We start from the raw sequence: 24,490 nt of genomic DNA on the forward strand, positions 1-24,490 counted from the left end.
TGCAGTGATGAGAATGGGGACCAAAGCAATAGAAGAGACAACCAGTGAAGCCAGCCATTGGCAGACCCCGTGTGGGCCCCCTCTCCCGCCCGTCACATGTGCTTTCCATGCCTCTAGTTAGCCTGTCCCAGCTGAAGAAACCAAAGACCAGACAGGTGAGCAGCTTGCCCAGCATCACATTATGCAGTAGGTCTGTCCAAAGCCCGTGGTATTTTTGTTATAGCTCCGCATCCCCTGGCTTGAATCAGACCCAGACTCCTGGAGGAACAAGATCCTCCCCCCTAAACCCTCTCTTGCTCACTTGGAGCCTGCAACTCTCCAGGCAGGAAATGTCTTGAGATCTAGGAGGCTCCATCACTGCCTGACATTGCCCATCTGTCTCTGCAGTGCCAGAGACAATTTCCGTAGGATTCTGGCCCATAATTGGAAGAAGGAAGGATGAATGTCATTAAACACCATCCTTCTGGGGGATGTGGCTTTAGAGCTGACCCCTGGAGCCCATGCCCAGGCTAGACAGCCTCCCTTCCCAATCTGCCTCTCACCTGGCTGGTAGACAGAAGGCCGGATGCTGGCAGTGGTGACAACCCGGGGCTTGGGTGCAGGGGCAGCTGGGGCCTCGCTGTATGTATGGGCAGCAGGTGCTGGAGAGGTGGCCACAGCAGGACTGTAGGCAGAGGCCTGGGGCCTGGAACCAAGTGGGGAAGAGTTAGCAGCCAGAAGGACAACCCCTCCCAGGCCCTGGAGCCTACAGGCATGGCAGGCTGGCTCCCTGATCTTTAAAGAGGCTCTGTAAGGAGGAAACCTGACAAAGATGTGCCTGGGGAGCTGCCGGAGGCTGTGAAGAAAAGACCAGGAGGTCTTAGAGGGAGAAAGCTGCTCTTTGGGTGCTAAGTCTTGGTGAGTCTGGTGAGAGCAGCAGAGACACTGTGAAAATTACAGCCCGTTGCTGGTGCTACCACCTTAGCAGAGGGAGGAAAGGTACCAGTCAGACAAGAGGATGATGGGAAACCCGTCACCCCTTGTGGAGGGACGGAGGGATGGGGGTGGGAAGATGGGACGGGGAAGGAGGTAGAGGCAGGAAAGAGGAAAGACGGAGACAGTCAAAGCTACTTCCCAACCTTTTGGGGCACCTCACAGCCTCAGACCACCTGGCTTCCTCCCCCTCCCCCTTTCTATTGTTGTGGAGGGAGCAGCAAAATCTCAGGTTTCTGGGTAGGAATGCTCCAGGGAGGAGAGGTCCGGAGAACACCCCAACCCCCAACATACACAGAGGCTCTTCTGTATAGAATTCCTGTTGCCCTCCTCCCACTGCGTTAGCTGCCAAGAGGCCCAAAGCAGGCCTTTTCCCACTTATGACCCAGGGACCCTGGGACCAAAGAGATGGAAAAAAGTAATGTATCTCCTCAGGAGATGCTGTGCTTGGCCTCTCCTCTTAGAGAACTAAAGACTCCAAGAGCTCCTGCAGCTAAGCAGCCTGTTCAATGTTGTCTGATTCAATGTTTCCCAGTTCCATTTGCCTGTGAAATCCCTCATCTTTTCTTCATTTTAAAACTTAACAGAAAAGAAAAAAAAAAGGGGGGGGGGCGGGGCGGAAAAAAAACCCCAAAACTTAACAAACACCTTACAAAACATGTCTGAAAGATGCAGAAAATCTCTGCATCTTTCATGCACTAACGGGGATGACATGACCCACACCCAGGGAAAATGGGACATTGACAGGGGTGTGGAGAAATGAGCCCCTGGAAATATACTGCGTCCTGCTTCCTGTCTTCCTTCCCCCTTATGGGCCCAGGGCCTGCCCATCTCTGCTGGGGTCATAGGATAAGGGAGTACCATCCTCTCTGGGGCTCTGTGAGGGGGTTGCCCTGAGCTTAGAATTTACCACCAAGCTCCTGAATGGATCCAGAAGGGTCCGGGTGCTGCCCCAGACAATTAGTTAGAATGCGTCTCAGAGAGCCAATGTGCTGGTCCTGGGGGCTTGTCCTGCCAAGTTGTTGTATTTCTGGTTGAGTGAGAACACTGTCTCCCCTCTCTGGGCCTGCCCTTCTCTGATATATCCCTGTTAAGACCCAGGGAGTAGGAGCCTCAGTGGAAGAGGAAAACGCCATGTCCAAATGGTGCCCAGCTTCCACTGTGGTAGAAGACGACCAAGGGTCAGCTGGTCTTAGTCAGACTCTCCCACCAGTGGAGGATGCTTTCCTAGCACCCCAGGAGCCACAGGTAATCTGTCCGAGATTGGTGCTGGGGGAGCAAGCAGAGGCTTAAGATATCCAGCAAGAATTCTGAGGCTATGTTGGGTGTCCATTTGTCTCCCACTGGCTCCCTCTAGCACCACTCCAGCCCATGTAACAAGGAGGGCAGATAGCTGGGGCCAGAATGAGGTTCCCTGCCCCCCTCTGCTCTAGCCTGATGCTGGCAGCCCTCCATGGCTTTCTCCACTCTCCACCCAGGCTTCACATCTCTTTGTAAGGCAAAGTGGAGGGAGGGTTTGCTCTGTTGAGGGGGTCTCGAGGCCCCCCAGACAAGGAGGCCTGGAACATGGTGCTGGAGCCTGTCTTTGAGCAGGGCTGGGGCTAGACTGTCCATGGGACTCAGGCATCTAAAGTCTTCCCCTCAAACTGGGGTGGCATCTTCTCACTAGATAGTAGGGACCTGTCTTATCCCCCTCAAAGTTTATTCTTTGTGTAGGGAGCAAGGCTGTTACTTAAAGAGACTCTGGCGTGCAGAAGGGAAGCAGCTTGCTAAGTGCCCCCAGGACGCTGGGATATGAGGACCCTGGAAGCCTGGGCTAGGCTCACCCTTGATACTTGAGTTGGGTTGGGGAAAGGCTGGGCTCAGCATTACCTGGGTCACTGTGAAGCCAGGTGGCAGAAGCTGGGCACACAGGCCACTCTGCCCATCCTTCATCCTGGCTTCAGGCTGCAACAGGGAACCATGCACCCTGATCTGCTGAAAAGGTGTCCTTTTCAGCAAAACCCTCGGAGGGGAGTGTGGGAAAGCTGGCTCTGACCCCAAACACCAACTTGGCAGCTCCACACAGCCCAGAAAGAGCTGGGCCTGCCCGGCCTGTTACACTGCCTGGCCGCTCCAGAATGACCTGTCCAGCCTTCCCCCTCTGCCTCCTGAAACCTCCCCTCATCCTTTTCAACACCTCCCTTCCCCTGCCTTTGCTGAGTATCCATGAGGGCAGACAGGAATGCAGTAACTTGCAATACTTGAGAGCATTTTATGTGCTGGGTGTTTTATGTACACTTTTTCTATCCTGACCCTATAAAATTATGGGCATTATGCATTAATGCATTGTGCATTAATGCCTTAGGAGATGAGGAACCTAAGGTTCTGCAGAGTTGAGTCACTTTCAGAAAGTTACAGACAGTAAGTGGTAGAGCAGAGATGTGAGTCCCACTGCACCAGGTGTCTCTGGAGCTAGGGTGCTTCTCCATCAAGAGAACAGAGGGTAAGGGACAAGGGTGAGGTAGTTTGTAAATAGTCTGACCCACCTTCAGTGCTCAGGTCAACGCTCCCTCCTCCACGGAGGCTTCCTTGATTTCCTTTCTTTCTCTGTAATCCCAATTCCAGGAACATGGACTTTCCACACAGTCTCTCTCTGTTATTTAACCTTACGTGTGTGTGTGAGTGAGAGAGAGAGAGACTTTTACCTCTTTCCCTAGAGCATGTGCCCCTGGGGCAGGGTGACACGTCCAGCCTCTGTCCTTGGCCACACACACAGTGCATCTCCCTGAAATGCGCCTCCAGCATCCCCTTCAGCCCAGGATCCAAGGGTCCTAACCACTTTGGACGGGCCTTTCCGAGGGCCCAACACAGCTGCCGACAGGCGGACCCAGGGGAGGCCTTTCCTGCCTCCCTTCCCCACGGGCATAGCCGGCACCTGTGGGCCAGTTACCTTGGACTGTCCGCAGGGCTTGAGGCAGGGGCTGTGGCAGAGGCGGTGGCAGCGTGGGCAGTGGCTGTGGCCGGGGGTGGCGAGGCTGTGCTGGGAGAGGCAGCAGCAGGCGACTGGGCAGAAGCGGGCAGCAGTGGGGTGGCGGCCTGGCTGGTGCACACTGGAGCATGCTCAATAGGGGTGCTGATGAGGCGACCGAGAAAGACAACAGGTCAAGGGCGCCACTCTGCAGGGTGGGGGCGGTGGCCGCAGCAGAGGCAGGCTGGGCAGAAGTCACCAGCCTTACTGTGAACAGAGCCGGATCTTCCAGAAGGCTGAGCGAACGAGCACCCCCACAACCCAGGGCTCCCAGAAGGAAGGGATCAGACCACAGGGCGGATCACAGGAACTTCAAAAATATTCTCAAGCCTACTGAGATTCCCCTACATGATTCCCCTTTCTCAACATGTATTATAAAAACAGTGTGGTCAAAAAGTAGTCTAAATTATCAACCAAGTTTTCTCCCCCATCCTGTTTTCCTCCTCCTTTCACTGTTCCCTGTTCAGTCAGAGATAAGCATTGCCTTTGCGAAGGGATTATACAAGGAAGAAAACAGAGGCAAGGTATTTTGTGGTCAAGGGCTTAAGTTCTGAAGTTGTGAGAACTTGGGCTTTAGGCTGCGAAGGACTCGGAGCACTGATGGTACATTTGGAAGATGGGTAAAAGCTACCATGCCAGGCAGACCAAGGTCATCTGAACAAGAAAGGGGGCAACGTGGAGTGAGGGACTCAAGAATAAAGGTAGCTGTGCCTGTTTTCTGGGCAAACCCTGCGGAAGGGGCAGCACCACAGGGTCGCCTGTACTCAGGCCCCTGGTGAAGGGACAGGCAGGCCTGAGGCAGCCCAAAGATCTGCAGGCCATCTTGTGGCCTGGGGGCTATAGACAGTTTCCTACACCCCTAAGAGTGATATGGACGTGGCCCTGAGTGCCTGCACATGTGAAAGTCCCTGTAATGAGACCATGAGAGGTGACTGCTCTGCCACTACGGACCACTGTGACCAGATGGGAGGGGGATATCCCAGCAGATGCCTAGATCGTGATCAAGAACCAGGTGCCCAGACTCCCCATCCCACCTGCCTTGGCATTCTGCAAGCACCTCTTCCCCAAAACCACCCCAGACAAAAGAGAAGCATCAGAGCCTGAGTCAATGGGATTAGATTTCTGCCCCCTGTGAAATGAGGCTGAGAATAAAAATTAAATTATAGGAAAGCAAAGAAATGTACATTCTTTGCTCACTTGGGTTACTGGACTAAGATCTGTACTTTCTACGATGGCAACTTGTTGTTCAGTTGCCAAGTCATGTCCGGCTCTTCACGACCGCATGGACTGCAGCACGCCAGGCTTCCTTGTCCCTCACCATCTCCTGGAGTTTGCCCAAGTTCATGTCCATGGAATCAGGGATGCCATTCAACCATCTCATCCTCTGTCACCCAGGATATTGCAAATCCTATGGGTGGGAACGATTTTCCTCACGCGATGACATTCAATTATTGACCTCCCACTAGGTGCCAGGCCTGTCTTAAATCCTCACAAAAGCCCTCTGATGTGGGTATTACAGATTCTTTTTAATAGGTGAAGAAATGGAGGCAGAGAATTCAATTGCTGGAGCTCCTAGAACTTGGTAGTGACAGCAGGATCTGACTTAGGTGATAGATTTGAAGCCTTACCCAGTACAAGTGGCCCCTCAAACAGGAAGAAAGAACCTTCTTCCTGCAGTCAAGTAGAATCTTTCCCCAGCAAAAGGCACTATTCTTACTTGAAATAATTAGAATAATCCTTTTCCCTCTATAAGTGCTTATCATATGCCAGGCCTTGCACTAAACAGCTATATATAAGCATACCCCGTCACTCCATTTGATCCTTTCAACCTGGCTGGGCAACTGGTATCAAGATCCTCATTTTACAGATGGGGAACTTGAGGTCCAGAAAGACTGTATCTCCACTGAAACATCACTCTGTCACCAAGTGCCAGAGACGGATGTGATCCCTAACCACTACATCATTTCTCAGACTTGAATATGCGGGCACAGTGGCCTGGAAATCTTGTTAAAAATGCAGTTTCTGGCTCAGAAAGTGGGTAGCAGGGCTGAGAGTCTACGTTGCTAACAAGCTCCCAGGGGATGCTGATGCTGCTGGTCTGTGGACCACACTGTGAGTAACAAGGTGCTACACAGGTCTGTCCCAGACAGGAGTGCCAGGGGGCCGTGAGCTGTTTACCGAAGCATCACAACGTGCTCTCCTCCATCCAGGGAGGCATATGGTAGAGAAAGGTATGAAACAGCACGAGAGGGTCAAGGAAGAAGGGGCTGGAGAAGAGGCGAGGCTGCAAGTTGACTGTCACATGCATGGGAGCACCATTTTTCTCCGTGACCACACAGGAAGCATCTAGAGTGGACAAGGGCAGCGGCCATGCCCTGCCCAGCCCTTTCACAGCTTAGTGGTTCAGAGAGGCAGCCATGGGCACCCCTAGCTCTCAGGCTCATGGTGGTGCCCAGTCCTGGCCCACCATGAGGCCACTCAACACCCACCTCATGAAAGAACGTGGCTTCTGGAAGCCATGCCTATGAAGTGGCTGCCTCAGAGAAGCAGCTGCAGGCCCTGACACCACCACTGAGCTGGCTGCTCAGACCCCCATGGCGTGGACATGTTTGGGAAGGCCTGTCTGACAAAGGACACCCCATTTCCTTTAGCTGTTTCTCCCTAACCCTGCCACCTGCTTCCCGGGGACTTCTGGGAACTGCAGACAACAGTGATAAAAATACCCAGGCTGGGAGCATATTCTCTGCAGGACAAATAGGAAACTGGCTTTACCTGTCTCCTGTAGTCCAATCCCCTGTCAGACCAGCTTACCTGTTGCTCTCCCCAGGCATAGCTCCACATGAATCCTGGCTTCTTGGGGGGTGAAGTTGGGGTGGATATGGCCCTGGGAAAACCCATCATCTACCACAGGGCAGGACAAAGGGCACGCTATGAGGCTGCTGCTCAGGGTTGTGACTGGGTAGCCTCCTATTTTGGGTTACTGGCTACAGACACCAAGCAGCCGGGGCCTAGGGAAGGTAGGAGCAGCACTGAAGACAATCCAGAAGGATCTTGGGTTCTTGTCCAGGTCAGTTCATGCCTGAAATTCCCTGAGGAGGGGGGCCTCAGAAATCAAGCACTGCAAAGCACTTACTAGACCCTGGCTTCAGTCCTAAAGACAGTGCCTGTTAGATCACCCCAGCCTGGTCAAGGACTCTGGCCTGGTTCATAATTCACCTTAAATATCTAAGCAAAAACCTAGCCAACCCAACTATATCAACTGGCCAGGGGCTGCGTGGGAAGGGTGCTGCCAGAGGAGAAACACAGCCTGGCTACAGTCCCCCTTTCAGTCCCTCTCTCCCTTCCACCCCGTTGGCATCAGGCTGCAGTGTGCCAACCCTGTGCCCTGCTCTGTTGAAGTGGCCTTTGGTTGTTGCTCCTACTGGTGACAACGACACTATGTATGGAAAGGAAGGGGATGGTACCGGCGGTGGTGCTGGGCCTGGGGGGGTTTGTGGTCACTGGGCTCAGGCTGGAACTATTGGCAATGCATGCTGTGGGCATGCCGTGACTGATGGTGCTGGGCGGTGTTTGCCTTTACTGGGGTGATGATGCTATTTGTATTAGCTAAAAGAATGGAATATGAACATCTCTGTTGATTCGATGATGATAGAATGCCAGTCAAGTGGTTGGCCTTGAAACTATTTATGCTGCCACCCACCTAGTTAGCATTCCACCTTGCAACCTGACGACAGTTGCTCAGGGCAGCCCCGATCACGTCACTTAGCAGCAGGGTTGCCCCACGGCACGACTCCAGGAGGCCTGTTGACCCTGTAGTCTATGCAGTGACACCCCTCCAGAACTGCTCAGAGCACAGCAACCCCACAGGCTGTGGAGTGAATGATGCCCCACAACCTTCACTAGTTCCACACTGCTTTCAGAACAAAGTCAAAATCCAGAGCCTGGCATTCCAGCTCCGGACCACTGCTAACCATAACATCCCCTGACTGTCTTCCATTCCAGTCAAAATAATTAACTCAAGGTTCTGGGACATTCCTTCTCATCAGCACCTCTGCTTTCTCTGCTTAGAATAACATAGGCAGCCTTCTGTGACTATGCATGCCCCACTCCTGTCTGTTCCCAAAGATCAAACACACAGACCCCTTCTTCCAGGAAGCCTTCCTGGATACTCCAGATGGAAAACAATCCCTGTCTATGGACCTCACACAATCAGCCTTTCATCACGGTGAGTCACAACCACATCAGCCTTTTCTGATTCCTTGGGCACCCACAGTGGCCAGGAACCCAGTGCCTTGACGGATGCCCGTGGACATGGAATGCTGAATAAGGACACTCTCCTGTTTATCTCAGAGTGCCTCTCACAGACCCCTGGCCTGGGGCCACCCACAGCTGCCTGCAGTGGCCTGGGGTCACTGGGGAGGTACCAGGTGGGCTGGAAAGCAAATAGCCTTCCAGGACTTCAATTAGGCGGATCCAAGAGGGTTCCATCTGACAGGCCAGGGGGATAGGAACAGCGGACTGGGAGGCCACCAGCTCTGATGGATTAGCTCAGTTCCTCTGCTAGTCTTAGGACACCCACTACCTGGGGCCTCTTTCTGCCTGGAAGCCCTCAACCTCCAACCTACCCCTGGTCTTGGATGTCCTTAATAAAAGGTCAGCTAAATATGAGCATACCCTAGGATGCCTAAATGCGGGCAAAAGTGCACCTCTCCCCACTTCCCCTGTTGATCCCCTGGCCAGCCTGCCTTGCCTGGTCCTTGACTTGACCCTGGGGTCAGACTGCTAGAGGCAGGATGAGATGGGAGGTCAAGTTGGAACAAGATGGTGTATGTGGGGGTGGGGGGGTGGGGGGCACTTTTGGGAGCATCTCAGGGTGGTAGACAGGATAGAACACACTCCCTGACCAGCCCTTCTAGATGGGATTGCCAAGGTCCCTGGAGGCAGAAAAGAAGCCTGCCTGTGCCCGGGGAAGTGGGAGTGGGAGCAAGGCTCTGGCCCAGTCCAGTCCCAGGGGTGGCGGGGAGTCCTGAAGGACAGGCCTCAACACCTGTCATTATTTGTCAAGTGTTGATGATCTCATGTTCTCAGCTTGGGGCTCCCTCAGTCAGGGAGGAGGCTGATGAGTAGGCAGGTGACTAGGGAGGACACGAGCCTGCCAGACTGGCCCTTCCTACATGCTCAGGACTGGGACAGGCCATAGGTGTGTGGAAGCCAGGAATGAGAACCTTCCTTGCCCCCTTGCCACGCGAGCAAGCCTCCACCAGGCACGCCTTCCAGCTCCTCCCTCCTGAGCCGTGGCCTGCTCGTGAGGGACCCCCTGCGGTTTCCCTGTGAGCCACTCCTTAGTCCAGCTGTGTCCACCTCAGCCACTTCTCTCCCTCCCGGCCAGGGCTGAGCATGCACAGTGCCTTCCTGGGACCAGGGTTTGTGGTGTGCTTTCCGATAGGGAAGGAGGGTCAGCTCGGCCTGCTGGTTGTGGCTGGTGTGGGAGGGGAGGCAGGGAGCATTCACACACACTACCTGAAGGAGGCTAAGGCTGCCCTCTAGCCCACAGAACAGCTTCTCACCCACTGTCCTCTCTGCCTACTCTCTGGAGCCCTGGGCAGGGCCATAGGGACAGGGAAACAGTGGTTTGCATTGGAAGGACTGATGCTGAAACGCCAATACTGATGTGAAGAGCTGACTCATTAGAAAAGACCCTGATGCTGGGAAAGATTGAAGGCAGGAGGAGAAGGGGACAACAGAGGATGAGATGGTTGGATGGCACCATCGACTCAATGGACATGAGTTTGAGCTAACTCTGGGAGATGGCGAAGGACAGGGAACCCTGGTATGCTGCAATCCGTGGGGTTGCAAAGAGTCGGACACCACTGAGCCACTGAACAACAAATCCCAGCCCTGGTGGACACTGCCCCTGCCCCTCTTCTGCAGGGACCTGTCCTCTCCCCATCTCAGACCTGCCCCCTTGGGTGATACGCACACAGGTACAGCAGGACCGGGGCAGGTTTGGTTCATTTCAAAGCCTCTTTATTTCAGAATGAGCATGCTTATATGTACAGGAGAGAGAACTAGGGAGCCAGCACACACAGCACAGAGAGGCGAACACACGCTCCGATCTCACCATGGCCAGGAGGGGCCTGTCCCTCGTCTACCCTGGGGCCTCCTCTTCCTCTGCAGGGAGCCCTGTCCTGGGCTGCCTGGCTCCAGAGGGCACGAGGGAGTAAGTGGGGCCAGGGAGTTGGCTTCTTCTTAGGACCCTGATCTATGGGCTGCTCATTCCAGGATGGCACTAGGCCGGGCTGCTTCTCCCAGGAGCTGAGGTTGGTGGGAGAATGGACCAGTGGCAGTCTGTTTCCCTTGGTTCTGGGATGTCCTATCAGCAAACCCCATCACGTCCTCTCTGATCTACAGGAAGGCCCCGTGCAGGGGAGCATAGGTTTGGGCTATTTGGGGGGTGGTGAGGGTTGCACTGAAGGGCAGGGGTGCTGCGTGGGGCTGGGCCTGGGCCGTCAGCTCTGGGCCGGGCAGCGAGCATAACTGCTGCAGGTGACTAGCGAAGGTGCCCCCCAGCACAGCTATACATTCTCAAGCATCACCATGGGGCTCACATGCCAGATCTGTGTGGGGGGAAGGCGGGAGGAGTCAGGCCTGCAAGGAATGGGGGGATTCCAGACAGCCTCTTAGCTTTTAACATTAAGAATTTGGGCCGAAAGGCCATGGTGCCAGTTGCGTAATTTGGCAAAACGTGGGCTGTTACGTTCCGTTTCAAACCTTTCCCTGTGGCACAGAGAGAAACAGAGAGACAGAGACAGAGAGAGAGAGAGGAAGAAAGAAGGGGTTAGGGGACGTGTCCACCATCACCCTGTCTGACAGCTGGGGCAGAGGGCATGGGAGGGAGGGTTCAGCTTGGAGAGGCTTTGCCACCCATGGGGTAATTTCCAGGTGGTTAGGCCTGGTTTGGGGCAAGACCAGAGTTACAAGGACCAGGATGGATGGACTACTGTCCCTGACTCGAGTGAGCCATGGAGAAGGGGCCTGGCTAGAGGACCTGAGGGCAGGCTGGGCACAGGGGTGGATGGGGGGTCTCCAGGTTCTCCCTGGCCCGTGTGGTTAGGGCTGGGCAGGGCTGCTTTGGCTGTGGGCTCTCGGGACTGAACATCATAGGCAGGCAAGCCTTGCATGGTCTCTGTCCCCTAGCTGGGCATCAAGAAGAAGGAACGCCTGTCCCCGTGACGAGGCTGGGTGAGCAGACCTGCCAACTCCCTGTGCTGCCCCAGTCTCTGCCAACGATTCTCTGTCCCCAGAGAGAAGCCTCCAAACACCACTGACTACCCCACCCAGCTAGGCCTGAGCACAGCCAGGCACACACGTGCACATGTATACTCACAAGGCTGCTGGCACACACATATACTGGGGGCCCGGACTTCCCGCCACTTCCTGCCAGCAAGGCCTCTGGGGCTCAGCCCACAGCCCTCTTAGCTGAGGACATAGGACAAAGCAGGCGAGGAAGAGCCAGAAATATAGATATGGAGGGGAGATTGTGCCTGGGAAAGGCCAAAATCGTAGACCTCCAGACCAAGGGACCTCTAACATCTTCCAGAATAGAGGTGCAAGTTGGTGGCCCAGGGGCCTCATCTAGCCAGAAACACAGTGTGTTCAACCTGGACAGTGTTGAAAATTCATTTAAAAAATTAACTGCTACATCCAGATCATAGAATACCACTCGGCAATAAAAAGATATGAATGAACCACTGGTACACTCCACAACTTGGATGAGTTCCCAGAGAACTAGGAGGACTGAAAAAGCCCATCACATAAGGCCTCAAGCTATATGATTCCATTTACATAACATCCTTGAAATGACAAAATTATAGAAACAGAGAACAGATTAGTGGTTGCCACAGGTTAAGGACAGAGTGTGCGCAATAGGGAGGTTGAGAGTGGTCTGGAAAAACAAGATGGGGGCATCTAAGGATGGAAGTATTCTGCATTGGATGGTACAGGTGTCAACACCATGGCGGGGTACTAGTTTTGCAAGATGCTACCATTGTGGGTAAAGGCTACATAGGCTCTCTCGGTATTATTTCTTATAACCACAGGCCAATCTGCAATTGTATCAAAATAAATAGTTTAACAAATGAATTGTCAGCATATAAAAATCAGAAAGATTGGCTTTAGGTCTTTAAAAATCAAAGGATGGGGCAATGCTGGACTTACATTTCTGCATGATAACAGTCCTGTGTCCCCACATGTACACCTGGCCACCTCCCCACATCTGTATTACCTGGCAGACTCCCCCTCTACACCTTAAGGCCTGCAAGTGGGTCCCTGCGTAAAGGTTCTGTTTGACAAGAGGGGTCTCCTGCTCACATATTTGAAAACCACTGGTCCAGACTTTCCTAAGACCACAAAGAAGCCAAGGCGCAAATACCTCACATGAATAGCCTATAGTCACATGGAAACTCAGAGGCAGAACCATGATCTAAGTGCCAGGCGTCCCTTGCTATTGCCTCTCCAAGGGTGGGGAAAAGGGGGTGAAGATGGTACAAGCGCAGGCCCTGTGATAGGGCCCACACAGCCCCGCCTGCTGACAGCACCATGGGCAGCAACTATCGACCAGCACACACAGCCCACCCAGGACACAGTCGCAGCCAGTTTGTCCAGCCAGGCCCAAGCCTTTATCATCAGTGCTCAGTGACATGGTCAGGGACAGTCCTAGAGAGGTGGTAAGGCTTGTGAGGCTGCTCTGCTTGGAGCTGTTGGGAAATTCACAGCCAGCCAAAGAGAGGAGCAAGAAGATGGAGGAAGAGAAGAAAGGGGAAGAGACTGCAGAGTGGGTGAGAGCAAAAGGGAAAGAGGTCCCAGGAAACCCATGAGGGCTGCTCAGGTGACACCCAGGGGAACTGAGCACTAAAATCAACTTTTTCCTTAACACATGGAGACCACAAAGAGATGCAGAGTTCTTTACTGAGGTGAGCATCAGGTAAACACAGAGACTGAACTGATAGACAGCTACACCACAAGATAGGGGCTCGGTCAGGGGGTGAGATCTGAGCTCTAACTGCGGCGCTGCAGGATGGTTGTGTCCATGCGGTGGGATCCAGATGCCTGGCAGAGTCAAGCCCTGCCTAGGATGAAACTACGCTTGCCTGTACTCCCAGCCCCATCAACCTTCCGAGCCATCTAGGCCCTGGAATGCATTCCTGAGGTCAGATGGAAGGTGAGATGACCTTTCTGGGATTATAGGCTCTGCTATTTCAGATGAAGGCTGGGAGCCACACTACCACCTGTACCCACGTGGAAGCTGGCAGGAGGCTGCTGGTTAAGCCCACTTGACAGTTTGCTAAGGTGGTGGCCTTTCCTGGGAGAGGAACCACATCCTCAGCTGATACTCAGACTGCTCTGTGGCTCACCCTCCTTCCCCTGTAAAGACAGAGTCCCTGGAGATTAGGCCAGCAAGGGGGCCCTGGAGCCTTGAAGGAAAGCTCAAGTTCAAGTTCAAAGTGTTAGTCACTTAGTCGTGTCTGACTCTTTGCAATCTCATAGATTGTAGTCCACCAGGCTCCTCTGTTCATGGGATTCTCCAGGCAAGAATACTGGCAATGGGTTTCCATTTCTTCCTCCAGGGGATATTCCGAAACCAGAGATTGAATCCAGGTCTCCCACATTACAGGCAGATTCTTTACTGTCTGAGCCATCAGGGAAGCCCTACTTGCTACCAGATACCAAAGACATCGCCACAGTGCCAGGAGCCAGGGCCCAAGAGGAGAGGAGGGGAGGGCGGGGTAGGGCTCTGAGCTGCCCTGGGACTTGGTGGGGGCTGTCCCAAAGGTGGAGAAGGGATAGGTGAGGGGCAAATGTGCAGGTCCTCTGACATGCAGATTACACCTGTCCTGGAGGCCACCCAGTGCCCTGCCTGGTGCAGAACAACTGGCATCCCTGCCAGCTTTCCCAGCACACAGCAACAGAAAGGAAAAAGCATCCCAGCAGACATACAAGCCTAGATAGGCTGCCACGGTGCCCAGGTTGCTGGGCCCCAGATTTAGCAAACTCAGGCCATGCTGGAATGAGCTCCCTGGAAGCAAGGTGCAGTGAAGCCTTCCTGGGGAGTGCAGCCTTTGTGGGAGACTCTCAGATCCCCCACTGTGAGTCAGGCTCAACTGGGAGGGGGAAGGACAGAGGCCGTGTCTGCCCTCAGCCAACACGATGCATCAGCAAGGTCTGGGGGTACAGATTCCAACTTGGGAGGAGGGACGGATGCGAGTGGGGCTCAGTCCCCAAAGGGAGCAAGATCTCTGACCAGCTTGGACTCAGGGTAGGGGTAAGTGTGTTCCCTACTGCTCAGATGGCCTCTCGGTAGAGCTTGGGGCCAGCAGTGGCCAAAGTCACTACTTGGGGGTTAATCACAAACAGAATTGAGCCACAGCACCTGTTGTACCCCCATCTCTCACTCTCCCGGCCAGAAGCTGCTTGCCATTCAGCATGATAAAGAAGCCTACTTTCCTCCTTTGGCCATGGGGAGAAGGGGCATTTGGTGGGGTAGCTGTGAGGACAACCTTCCAGAAATTAAAGTCAGGAAAAGGGAGAAAGGCAGGAGGCTTAGGCTCTTCCAGTCCCAGACAGAGGCTTCCTGGGGGCCTCGGAACCTGCACTGCAGACTCAGAGGGAGGGGCCGACAGAGGTGCAGAGCTGTGGGAGGTGGGGGCGGGAGGGAGGGCTGCTTTCTTAGGGTGGGCCAAGGTCCTTGACTGAGGGAGGAAGCAAGTTGAAGTTTCTTCTTGGGCCCCTCTCTTCCAGATTTCCCCACAAGGAAACCCTCCAGGGCTGAGGGAGAGACTCCAAGACCTGCCGCAGAGTTCGTAAGACACCCTGCCTTCGGAGGGGATCTGAATGGAGCTTGTGGGCAGTTAGACCCCAGGGTGGGGAAAGGGCCTGGTGGGGAAAGACAACCAGGCCGAACAGGCCCCAAGAGATGCTTCTGAAAGGAGGGGAGGGGAGGGGAGGGCCCACAGGGGACCACCGTGAACACCACCTTTTGTGTTCTCACTCAATGACTTCGCAGAGCCTACAAGTATTCCAGGGAGAACATGTGAGACAAAGGTTCTCGACCCATACTAAATGTGTAGAACTCCACCTTCTAAATGGAGTCTGGTTACTGAGATGCCAACTGAGAGTGCTGGCCCCAGAAACATAAAGTGTCCAGAAGTACTGAGAAGGGGTGATGGGGGGCTGGAAAGGCAGGGCAGGCCCCTACTGGCTTCTTGATGGAAGGGACCTGGAGATTTTTGAGCAATTTGTGGTGTGTGCTGTAAAGCCCCTCCATCAAATCTTCAGGAAAGACCACACTGCTCACTGGAGTATCTCTGAGCGGCACTCAGAAGAGGAGGTGGGATAAACACAGAAATGACGCAGGAGCAGAGGAGCACCGGGCGGAGAGAGCTGACAGCTTAGTTACGCCTCAAATAGCTCGATACTACCTTTTGTGCTAAATCAAACACCATCTCATTTCAGGCTCTTTACAGACACACTGCAGGCACCGACAGGTTAAGAACCATCACTGGAACCGCATGCCATTGTTAGCAGGCCGGGAAGGACCACACTTTAGGCTTAGACGCCCCAGCCAAAGAGTGGGAGCAACTTCAATTGGCAGAAACAGGTTCAAAAAGAAAATCCACATCAACTCGAGCTGACCCCCGAGTCCCACTCTCCACGTGGTCCCGTGGCCACTACACGCTGGTTAGCAAAGATAGAAAGCTTGGTCCAGGGTGGAAAGGCACCTCTGAGCCCCAGCCCCTCACACGGAGGCCACCACGGGACGTGCCAGCCCAAGGCAGACTCTCCCAGGAAGGACATGCAGACAACACATTTGCTTCTGGAAGTGTAAGCACAGTCACACTGGGCCCCATGCCTGCCCATGGAAGGCCCTAGCGGGTTCCAGTGGGTTCCAGGGCAGTGTGCCCACCTCATGCCCAGGGCTTTGCTTCCTTGCAGCAGCTGTGGTGCTGTGAGCCGTCTGTGGAACTGATACCTCAACATGGGTCTGGACAAGTGAGTCCAAAGGCCAGGTGCCCCAGCCCAGCATAGCCCTCCGCGTGCCAGCTAGCTTCCCAGTGCCTACCCTTCAGATTCACAGGGGACAGGCCCTGAGATGAGTGGGCAGGCCAGGCAGCCAGCCTGGTGCCTCACAGGAAGAGATGCCCTCATTCTCAACAGCCCAGCAAAGGCCAAAGCAGCCCTGCCCCTTGCCCAGGGAGAGAGCCGGGAGAGCCCAGAGTCATTGCTCGTGCAGCCTGGGCCAGGGGGATAGAGACTCAGCTCCAGGCACCCACCTCACTGACCTGGGACACACAAACCCCAAGCCAGCATCTGCCAGAGCCCCGCAGGGGCTGGGAGTTTCCAGATGCATTAACTTGAGATGTTCCTTCTGTGAGTTGTGTGACCTGGGGGCTGCCCTGGGAGGGATGGGGTTAGGAGGGACAAGGCCACAGAACCTGAGTCCAGGCACTTACCTTGACCTTCGCAAAGCTTCTTCATCAGGGTCTTGCACTGTGGGTAGAAAGTTGCAGGTCAGGAGGAATCACAGGGAACATCAGGAACAAAAGCTACTGGAGCTCGGTGGGCAGAGTCCCCACACATGATGGGACAGTTATTGCCTCCTACCTGTGACCTCTGGGAGGAAAAGGCTGTGTGCTGGGCAGAGGGCGAGGAGGAGAAAACGGGCCTTAGAAGAAGTGGTGCAGCTGGGAGGGAGTGGCCAGAGGCGTGGCCTGTAAGGTCCTCTTTTTTTTTTTTTTTAATTTATTTATTTACGTATTTGGCCATACCAGGTCTTAGTTACAGCATGCGAGATCTAGTGCCCTGACCAGGGATCAAACCTGGGCCCCCTGCATTGGAATAGTGGAGTCCTAGCCACTGGACCACCAGGGAAGTTCCGCCAGGTCCTCTTAAACCAATCCAGGTGCTGCTGGAGTCAGGGAGCCGAGCAGAAGGCTGATGTCAATGTGCCTGCCCCAGGGGCCCAGAAAGGGCACAAGAGGCCACCATCTATCAAGGCCAGCTCGTCTTCCAGGATAGGGGGCTTGGCTCCCTGGCTTCTGTGGGACCATGGCGTAGGGCCCAGGAACCTCATGGCCCTTCAAAGTCACCCCTTCCTGCCCCACCCTCGACAGCCCTCCCTTACTGTATTCTGTCCCCGTCATCTGGGCCAGGATGCGGAAGGAGCGAGACTGTAGGTTGGAGGAGCGGCGCGCCCACTCGTCGGCCTCATCTTCCGGCTTGTTCTGGTTCTTAATCACAGCCTGATACACGGGAGAGGCACTGTCTACGGTGAGGTCTTTGATAGGGAGGCTCCTGCAATGCAGAGAGAGGCCGTGGGCGAGGGCAGGGCTGGAACCCTGCTCCTGGCCCCTGCACCTTCCCCATGTCACATTCCCCTGGCGCCCCCCCTACACCCCCCCAAGCCTGTTGGCAGCCCCCTACTTGTCTGAGCCCACCATTGCCTTTCCCCACTGCCATTTGAGAGCCTGCAACAAGGGCTTGGCCTGGATCCTCAGTGCTCAGGGAGGTCACAGTGAGTCAGCGAATTCTACTCATGGAGGGTCAGGAGGCTCAGACCCTCCTGTCAATACCCATCCCACCCCCCAGTCTGTCTCCAGACACAGGTCTGAAGATACCCTCCCCCCTCAGGAGCTGGATCTCCTTGAAGGAAAGAAGAGGCCGAAGAGGTCTTCTGGAAGTAATTTTGACCTCCCTAAGCAGTTCCTGAGTTTGGGGCTGGGTAAGGACAGGCTACTTGGGGACTCGGAGGCTTCCTTAGGGTCAGTCCCTTGGCCTCCTCAAAGCTTGGGGTCCAAACTGGGAGCCACCACTGTCGTGACTTCTCTGGAAGAGGACTGTGGGCTCCTGCTCAGCAGAAATAAGCAAGCACAGTGAGGATGTGGTTGGAGAAATGACAACTGGGCCCCAGAGGCCCAGCATCACCCAGGGATAGTGGGGTTTCTCGTCCAAGGGAGCTGGGAGTGGAGTTGTGGGGAGGGTCACCAGTCCTCTGCCCCAGGGGAGCACAGCCTTTTGAGGGGGGCCTGGTGACCTTCTCTGAGACCCCTAAGGTCTGGCATATGGTAGGTGCTCAAAACTTAGTTGAATGAACAAATCCTTGATCAGAACCAGAAGGAACTCTAGAGCCCCTTGAGTACAAGGTCTATCAATCCAGATCAGACTGCAGGGCAAGACACATTAAAAGTTTTGTGGATGACCACTCACCCAACCAGAGAGGGCTGGGGGAGCCAGGCTGCCCAGCCCACTCTCTCGGGAGTCAGGGTCGGCTCAGGAGATGCTCAGAATAACAACAGCCTGTTTCCCCAGCCTGTGGACCGGTGGCCCAGCTCTCTCCTCTTACTGACGCTGAAACTGAAGTCCAGAGAGGTCGGCTAACTAGTTCCAGGTTATGTCATGTAAGGACCCCCATGGAGTTAGAACCCAGGCTTCCCAGCCCCCAGCTCAGCCTCCTTTCCATCAGACCCTCTGCAGCAACAGGCTCAGGAAGGCCACTTCTGCCTGCTGGAGATCTGCACACCCCAGGTGCTCCCCACCTGGAGACATGGCCCAGCCCAGATACTCCCCCTGTCTAGGCGCACCCTGCCTGCTGCTATGGCTGCCTTGACCTCTCCCCCCAACCCCCGGGCACTGGCTAGCTGCAAAGACGACTTCCCCAGTGCTTCCATCGTCTACCCTCTCTGCAAGGAGCTGGACAGAAGAAATGGCCTAGTCTCCCAGGATTGGTCCCCTGTGTCAGCTCAGAGTGGGCTATATGAGCAGAGGAGGAGAAAGATGGCAGAAGGTAACTGACCAAGGCGGGGTGGAGCTACCCTACTTTCCTGAAGGCTTTGCCCTGGCCCAGAGAGCTACAGGTCCTGGAAGCCTGTGGCTGGGATCAGATAGGGAAACCAGCAGATCCCTAGGGGGTCCCAGCCAGGGAGGAGACTGGGAGGAGAGGAGAGGCTGGGATCTCACTGGGGAGGTCATTCTAGCACAGGGAGGAGTCTCAAGGGGACCTGAATCAGATGGAAGGCTTTTGCTGCTATTTCCCTGGAATGTTCCCTTGAGGGAACATATTTCCCTGTTCCTTCCATAGCTCCAAGGGCTCAAGAAAGAGAGCCCCAGAAGTGAGTCCCTTAGGAGTCCCATTGTCGGCTTCCCTTCCCACAACACTATGCAAAGACCAGGGACTTGTGGTGCTGCCGCAACAGACACTGGGAACCAGACGAAGGAACTGCTGTGCCCTTTGAGATTCTGGGGCCCAGACATGATACATGCAGAGAGGGGATAGAATAGGCCCTGCAGTTTTAGGACCCTGGGTCCGAGGCCACTCTCTGGAGCCACTCCCAGCATGAATTTCTTACCACCAAAAACACTCCACAGTCACTACAACATCAAGGTCACCTGTGGGCATTCACTCCACTGTACACTGCCCCCAAGTCTGACTGAGGTTTCACCTCCTATGGGTGGTCCTGGTGGGGGCTGGCTTCTTCAGATCCATCTTTCATGAGGATTCTGGGGAGTGGCCTCCAAGAGGCCCCCTCATCACCCTCTCCCTGAGTAATGGCCTGATGTAGATTCTGATGTTCAGGTCTCCACTGTCCCAGTGCAGACCAGAAAGGCTGGGGGGAGCCCCCAAAAAGCACAGCAAGGAGAACATGAGACACAGCCCTAGCCAGGGTGGTGTCATTGCTCTGATTTCTGAGTCTGTAGTGATGTTATCTGGGGAAAACCCCCAAAGACAAGTACTTGCCTGTAGAGGCTGCAGGGCATGTCATTTACCTGTGAGGTGGGTGTGAGGAAGAATGTGGACAGAGCCACTGTCCTCAGGCACATCCCACCAAACCCATACACCATCCCGAAACCAGACAGACGGACGACGGAACAAATACTGTGGGGTCTACTTACGCCAGTGGTGATGCCCTGCCAAGCAGAGGAAAGCCCAGCAGTGAGTGCGTGTCCATCATGGGAGGGCGGGGGGCGGCGCATACACAAGGGAGCAGGGTTAGGATCAGAAATGAGTTATGGGAGTGGGTGGATAGAGGAGGAAGAGAGAGAAACAAAAAGAAAACTGTCAGTGAGGAAGGAATCATGGAAATTAACAGCAGAAATGGAACACCTTATGGCAGACAGGGGCACCACGGCAGCATCAACCCAGCAGGGCTGAGTTAGAAGGAAAAGGAAGCGTGTTGCTTCCCAGGCTCGCAAGGGAGAAGAAAAGGATGGGAGGGAAAGTGGTAGGAAGGAGAAGCCTAGATTAGATCAATGGTGCATCACGTTAAAAAAAAAATTACATCATGGCCATCCTAGAGGTAAAACCAAATGACTGCAGTCTTTTCCCAAGGTGCAGAAAACATAAATCAGTGAACAGCAGTTCTTTGCTTTCTTCCGTTGTGCTTCCCTTTGGCGAATATTACCATGTTAAGATCACACTGAGGACACACATGGCAAGCAAATATTAACAGGAAACCCCTGTTCACTCTTTGGCTGAATCAGACAGTCTTGTTTTCCTGGGCACCCATGAGCTAATGGTTGCATTTTTTTAAACTTTCATGGTCATATTTTCTGCTTTGAAAGATGGGATTAGATAAGTCAGCACTACCCGCAGGGTTCCACAAAGAACTAAAGCCCTGAGTCCATGGGGTGTGAGATTCACTGCTCCAGGGAAAGCAACCTCCGCCCCCTGGTGGCCCAAAGGAAGTACTGCGTGCCTGAGAGGGACAGGCTCCCCTGCATCAGGAGAGACAGGAAGAGCACACCATTTTCCATCCATTGGTTTCTGGAGGCTGCACCTGAAACCTACACACGTCATGGCCACGAGGACTGGCCTCTGCTCAGGCCAAACACTACAGGAGTTATCCGGGACTTTATAATGCCTCTATCCCTCTTACAACATCTGGTTTTTCTAGCTTTGGAAAAAATCATTTTAAAATTTCTTGCCTTGAGCTATTGTAGATCTTGACTCAGGGATAACATGTTACCCAAAGAGATAATCAGTTTTGAAAGTCAACACTAATGGTGTTCCCAAGTAGAATACAGGATGGGTTCTGTGTGTGTATGTGTAAGGAAGAAAGAAACAACAGAGACAGAAAAAGAGTGAGATAGAGACAGAAAGAGAGATAGAGGCATACACGGAAAGAAAGGCAGAAAAGGGAGAGACTAAGATAAACAGAGACAGAAATTCAGAAGGAGGGAGTGAGGTCCCCATTAAAATTTGCACTATTACCAGTTTCATCCACAAATGATTTTTAGCCAACTTTTTCCCTACTCAGCCCTCAAGTTCCTCAACCACTGCTAACAAGCAAATTCAGGAACCAAGGATGTCCTAAGTCCCACCAACCTGAGCCTGGATTTCTCTGGGGGCAAACAGGAGGAGGCAGGTCCTGGGTGTTCCCCAGGCTCTGTGGCAGGGTTGACTGCCAACAGCACGGTGGGTGACTGGTCTGCAGGCCCCTTCCCAAACAAGAAACCCAGTCATGTATTTGAGAAGAAAGCGACAACTTCCCCTCAAAGAATGGCTTAGCTGTGAGAACCTGGGGTATCCAGAATGTGACCCCGGTTAACAAGATTCCGGAAGTCTCTTTCTAAACCAGCCCCCTCAGGGAGCTTGGGAAAATGCAGAGGCTGTGTAAAGCACTTGGAGGAACCACCACATGCTGTATTTCTCTACCCTTCTCCTAAAGTTGACCATGAAACCGACTCTGAAGAGAGAACACCATGTTCTGTCTGAAAGGCCCGGTCAAGGCTGGTTTTCTTCCAAGGGCTGTGCCCTGGGAAGCTCAAGACGGTGGAGGAAGACTGGTCCCGATGCCTAAAAGTCTCCAGTGGCGCTCAACGGCCCGGTGCCCTCCGCAGAGATGAAGCGGTGGAGTCGGCGAGCGCCCGGTGGAGGCGGGGAGGCGCTTACCCACTGAAGTCACTGCCCTGGGCCTGGGCCTGCCCGGCGATGGCATCCATGATGGCGTCCTGGGAGTACATGCTGATGGGCGTGTTGTACTGCGCGTGGATGATGGTGGCCTTGCCGCCCAGCCCCTTCACCTCGATGGGCTTGTGGGTCGACAGGGCCGAGTCCTTCAGGGCGCTGGGGTTGAAGCGTTCCTGGTAGTCGGCGCTGGGGGAGGGGAGTATGGGGGAGGGGAGTATGGGGGAGGGGAGTATAGGGGGAGGGGAGTGAGGGAGGGAGGTGCAAGGAGAGAAGGGCAACAGGTGGTGTTACACCGGTGAAGGTGAAGGCTGGTGGTGGAGGATGTGGAGAGAGATCTCCCCAAGCCTGATCCTAGGAAGGCTAACCAAGTAACCCAGATCCACTTGGACTGGCTGGGTTTGGTCAGGAAGATCCTGTCACCCTCCCCAGAGCCCTTTGCAGAAGGTGTTTCTGCACCTTCCCAGATCACTGGAGGCCCCCACTAAGCCTGAGCTGGGGGGCATGGAAAGATCTCTCACCACTCCTCCAGGGAAACAGACTGCAAAGGTTGGGGGGTGGGGATTGGGATTAGGGTACAAGAGCTGGGTCATGAGTCAAAGGCAGCAGCAGCCGAAGCAGAGTCCAGAACGCCCCAAAGGCAAAAAACAGCCCCACTGGGCACCCGTGAGGGTTCTGAGCTTGGCTTCTCCACGAAGGGGCTCATCCTGGACTCCCTGGGGGCTCTGCTCCTCCAGACTCTTCGGTGCATGTGCTTCTTCCTCGGAGCAGGGCTTAGGTGCTCAGGGCCCCCAAGTCCAACTTGCTGGGCGGCCCACCAGCTTCTACCCATCAAGACTTTCCCCTTCAAAACGTAAAGTGCGCTCCGCAGACAAGGACAAGGTCAAGCACAGCCCTTCTGAGGGATCCGGCCAGGCTAGAAATGTCTTCAGGCTCACCGGGAACCAGCGTCAGCACACACTCCACCCAGCAGCCCACCAGAGCCAACCTGCCTTCTTAAAGCAGCTGCAGCAACGAATTGGGAACACAATGGCCCCAGGCATCCGACGGAGCCCCAGCACCCCTCCCCAACGCCTCCACTTCATCCTCGCAGCTTCACACACATGCAGCCTCACACAGGGACACGAATGCACCCTCACTCACGCATGCACATACATGTACACATGCTGACACAGGCGCACGCTGTTCAGACCCCCAGACACGCGGGCGCATGCTGGGATAGGCAGGCAAGCGCACACGCGTGCTTTCCTTTGATACTAACTTGGCTGGAGAGTTGGCTACCACCTGGGGAGGAGAGAAAGCAAAGAAGACAGGACTATCAGAGTGAGGCTTCTGCCAGAGGGTTTGAGCATAAGGACGCAGGGATGGTCCTCAAACTGGTCAATGTGCAGGCAGAGTCAGCCCAGACAGGCACTCGGTGAAGAGAGCGCAGAGAGAGGAGTGGGCAAAGCTCAGAGTCTGGATCATAGCCTTTCAGTTTGGGGCAGAGATGCCAACTGCAGCGTAGGTCCATAGTACCTCAAGCTTTGCCTAGGAGAAGGGTTTTTTTGGTCCATCTTCATGGGTGCTCATTTACCATGTACATGAATCTCCCACATACAGCTTGGCTCTAGACCCTGGAGAGGAAGCCCTGGGAACATGTTCTCTTTCCCAGAGGAGGGGCAGGCAGCTCTGAACCCTCCTCCTGGGGCACAGTAGTAAGGGATCTGCGCGGTTGCCAGTAACCACCCGTAAAAGCCTGTGGATGGGCAATGATACAGGATGGAGCAGTGGGGAAGCCTGGGAGAAGTGTGGGCCATGGTGTTTTGCAGGAAGGCCCCCAACCAAGACAGCCCAGCTTGGACACTACAAGAGGGACCCCACCCTCACTCTTATCTGAGAGCCAGCCTCCTGGAGCATCATCTCCTTGAAAGAGGCATTGCCTGCCTTATGTTTCTTTAGATGAAAATTCCTTGCAGTGACAGACCCTGGTCAGAAATCTGAGGGGAAAAGAATGCAGACAGTGGTGTCCCTACCCCCACACTCTGCCACCACTCTGGACTCTGGCTGGGAGAGCCTGGGCTTCTGTTGGCCTGGCCTAGCCTGGTCATCTCTTGGCCAGGATCCTGGGGATCCAGACCAAAGTCAGGGAGATCCCCCAGTGCCAGGCTCAACCCTGTCTCAGAGCTGATAAAATTCCCTCTGATCTCCCAGGCTCAAAATAGCTGTCGGTGGAGCTATATTAGGAAAGGGCCAGCACAGATCTCCCATTCCTTCTCCATTTTTGGCCAGTGCTGACAGCTGCAGGGTCAGCTCTTGCCCTAACCAGCCCAGTGTCCCCTGTAGAGGGCAGTGTTGGCCTCAGGGGAGGCTTCTGCCCTTCCCCACCCATGTAGCCAGTTCCTTGTTTAGCCCCCGGGGGCTTAACTTTCACCTGAGAACCTGGAGGCTGGGATGCCTGCAGCAGACATAGCTCAGAGAGGAGCACCCAGGTCTTGGGGAGAATGAGCCAAAGCTGTGACCACCCTGGGGAGGGGGCCCCTTGCATCTACTGGCCTGAGGGACACTGC

General features: G+C 54.5%; 1 protein-coding gene across 1 annotated transcript in view; it reads right to left on the bottom strand.

Annotated features, from left to right (window-relative positions):
- The window catches only part of LDB3 (LIM domain binding 3), a 59,325-nt gene that overhangs the window by 19,474 nt on the left and 15,361 nt on the right, over positions 1-24,490 (bottom strand). Inside the window, exons 6-11 of the mRNA XM_043476193.1 lie at positions 23,203-23,225; positions 21,927-22,130; positions 17,163-17,332; positions 16,492-16,528; positions 3,905-4,087; positions 543-685 (exon numbers count right to left, since the gene is read on the bottom strand). Coding sequence (XP_043332128.1) covers positions 543-685; positions 3,905-4,087; positions 16,492-16,528; positions 17,163-17,332; positions 21,927-22,130; positions 23,203-23,225 — 760 coding nt within the window. The remainder of the gene's footprint in view (positions 1-542; positions 686-3,904; positions 4,088-16,491; positions 16,529-17,162; positions 17,333-21,926; positions 22,131-23,202; positions 23,226-24,490) is intronic.

This window comes from Cervus canadensis, chromosome 8 (genome assembly GCF_019320065.1).
Source record: "Cervus canadensis isolate Bull #8, Minnesota chromosome 8, ASM1932006v1, whole genome shotgun sequence".
Lineage (NCBI taxonomy): Eukaryota > Metazoa > Chordata > Mammalia > Artiodactyla > Cervidae > Cervus > Cervus canadensis.